The sequence below is a fragment of the Sprattus sprattus genome, assembly GCF_963457725.1.
Source record: "Sprattus sprattus genome assembly, chromosome: 2".
In the NCBI taxonomy this organism is placed as follows: domain Eukaryota; kingdom Metazoa; phylum Chordata; class Actinopteri; order Clupeiformes; family Clupeidae; genus Sprattus; species Sprattus sprattus.
This window is the reverse complement of record NC_137921.1, coordinates 68,071,911-68,074,410: the sequence shown is the minus strand read 5'-3', so window position 1 is coordinate 68,074,410 and position 2,500 is coordinate 68,071,911. Positions and strand designations below refer to the sequence as shown.

The following is a 2,500-nucleotide window of genomic DNA, read 5'->3' as shown; positions in this document are numbered from 1 at the left end:
CCTGAGAGGGAATGAAGAAGAAGACCTGAGTGGAATGGGAACGACGTCAGGCCACCATGTTCTCCTGACTCACCGTGCTCTCTGCGTCTCTACTTTCTCCGTCAGGAGGCGGGCAGCACCTGGGCTCACTCTCGTGCTCAGGCTGAGGAGGGCCCCGTCCACAGACGACCACAGCTCCATACCCTTCTCCGCCTGTTCCTGCAAGGCCTGGGAACACGAAGCAGGGGGGGGGGGGGGGGGGGTATCAGTGGATATGCCACCCGAGTCACTTAGCAACAGTAGTTAAGGCAACATACACTGTAAAAAAAAAAAACCTGATTTTACAGTTAATAACTCTACATTTTTACAGTGGTTTTCTGTTTTGTGAAATTGTATACAAAAGGGGGGTATCAGTGGAGATGCCACCCGAGTCACTTAATTTGTATTGCACTTTACATTATACAAATCTCAAAGTGCTAAATATACATATAAAACAACAATAACAATGAACATTGATTAGCAGAAACATTTTGAAAAAAGATAAGTGTTTAGGCCTTTTTTAAAAACATCAGTAGACTGTGGGCCCCTGAGGGAACCCTATAGAGTTATCAGCAGGCTCAGTGTGGACTCTATAGTATGTGGTTCTGATGGACCTTCCAGGGACCCACCGTGCCGGGTCCGGTCCTCACCTGCATCTGGTCCATGTGGTTGCTGCTCTCCTGCAGGGACAGACACGGCGTCCGCTGCTGGCCCAGACTGTACTGAGTCCTGGCCGTGACCAGCGTGGCCTCCGCCAGCTCCCTCTCGAACCCGACCCACTGATCCCGGACCTGCTGCAGGACGGGTCTGATGGTACCCACCTGCCGGAGGAGAAGAGCACACACACACACAGTTTGTTTCTATTTTTGTTCAAAAAAAAAGGAAAGATCGAATAGTTTTGCCTGTCTGAGATCCCGAGTACACCTACCAACTGAACTGTATGTCTGTTTCATTCAGGAAATAAAGAACCAGTTATTGAAGAGTTCGTCAGTCCTCATTTGACCACCGTCACACTGGTTAGTGTGGATTCTATTGCTCAATGCAATCCCATGACAAATTGTGAGAGAGACTTAATCGCAATGGGATATAATAGCTGCATTGCACGTGTTATGTTAATCTATAAATAGACTTTTTTTTAAACAGACTGGCCACTAACCGGTGCAGCTACACTACCTGTCTGCATTTAAAAACACAACTTTGTTATTCTATTGTACTATAAGTATTGCACATTAAACAAGGTATATTCTTAAACATCTAGTATTATGCTTCATATATCATTTTGGTAGTTGAAGGATATGAGCGATTGTAATATGAGTTATACACTGTGCCTGATTGACTCTTAACCTACCAGTTGGGTAAGCACAGAGTGGTCCTGCATGACATCATCCACTTGGGCAGAGAAGGCCTGGTCACTGGGGTGCTCCTGACCTCCAGACAAACGTATGGCCTTCACCTCCAGCACCTGCGTGGCCTTCAGCTTTAGTTTCTCCTCAATGTCCTATCGAGAGAGCCAAGCAGAAAGAAACGGACACACGTAAGGACCCATCCATCTATGCAGATCTTTGCAACATTCGATACATGTCGATGTATAACATTAACGTTATGTGCACTCTTACCCAACCATAGTATTTTACTGTATTTATTTTATATGCATATTTATTTTAATTTTTTATTTATTTTAAAAAAAAAAAATCCCAAATGTATTAACTGCTATTGTACCCTCGGCACCATTGAAAATGAGGATCTTAATCCTCAATGTGTCTTCCGAGGCCTAAATAAATAAATCAATCAATCAAACACTCGACCACACACACACATACACACACACACACACACAGACACAGACAAACACACATACGCACAAACAAACACACACACACACACACATAACCCACCTCGATCTCCTTCAGGGCCATATCAATGTGGAAGCAGCTGTCTGGTGTTTCATACCCCCTCAGCCTCTCCCTCTGTGTGGACACCCAGCTGCGCAGACGGCGCAGACGACCCTCCCTCTGACTGCTCACCTGCAGCAGGTCCTCTACCTGCCGAGACTACAGGTGACAGAGAACCAAGAGCACCGCTCACGTACAGATAATATGCACACTCACACACGAAAACACTGGAAAACTACCAGGAAGATACTCAGGTTTAGATAAGGAGAGTTCCACAAGATTAGTGTAAAAAAAAAGAGTTGACATAAGAAATGCAATGCATCAGTGTTTATACTGCCCCCATTTAGGCCATGAAATGTAACTACAGCTATGTTGCTGTGCATTTGTGTTTTTCAGGTAGTGGATTATGAACAGAGCATTTCATGTGTAAATATCCAGCCTATGCAATATTCAGAAAGGGAGGACTGATGATGCAGGTGGTGGTACATTTCAATAAAGAACATCGCAACATCGTAATTGTTTGTGTGTATTCCACTCTCCCTACTTGACAGTCCGACTTGGCATCCACCTGCTCAGGTATGTATGCAGCT

At 44.9% G+C, this 2,500-nt stretch overlaps 1 protein-coding gene across 4 annotated transcripts in view; it reads right to left on the bottom strand.

Annotated features, from left to right (window-relative positions):
• The window catches only part of syne2a (spectrin repeat containing, nuclear envelope 2a), a 130,582-nt gene that overhangs the window by 51,062 nt on the left and 77,020 nt on the right, over positions 1 to 2,500 (bottom strand). For all 4 annotated transcript variants that reach the window (XM_080833249.1, XM_080833250.1, XM_080833251.1 and 1 more), the window contains 4 exons: positions 1,914 to 2,069; positions 1,367 to 1,516; positions 669 to 839; positions 74 to 207 (listed from right to left, as the gene is read on the bottom strand). In XM_080833249.1, the coding sequence (XP_080689375.1) occupies positions 74 to 207; positions 669 to 839; positions 1,367 to 1,516; positions 1,914 to 2,069 (611 nt within the window). The remainder of the gene's footprint in view (positions 1 to 73; positions 208 to 668; positions 840 to 1,366; positions 1,517 to 1,913; positions 2,070 to 2,500) is intronic.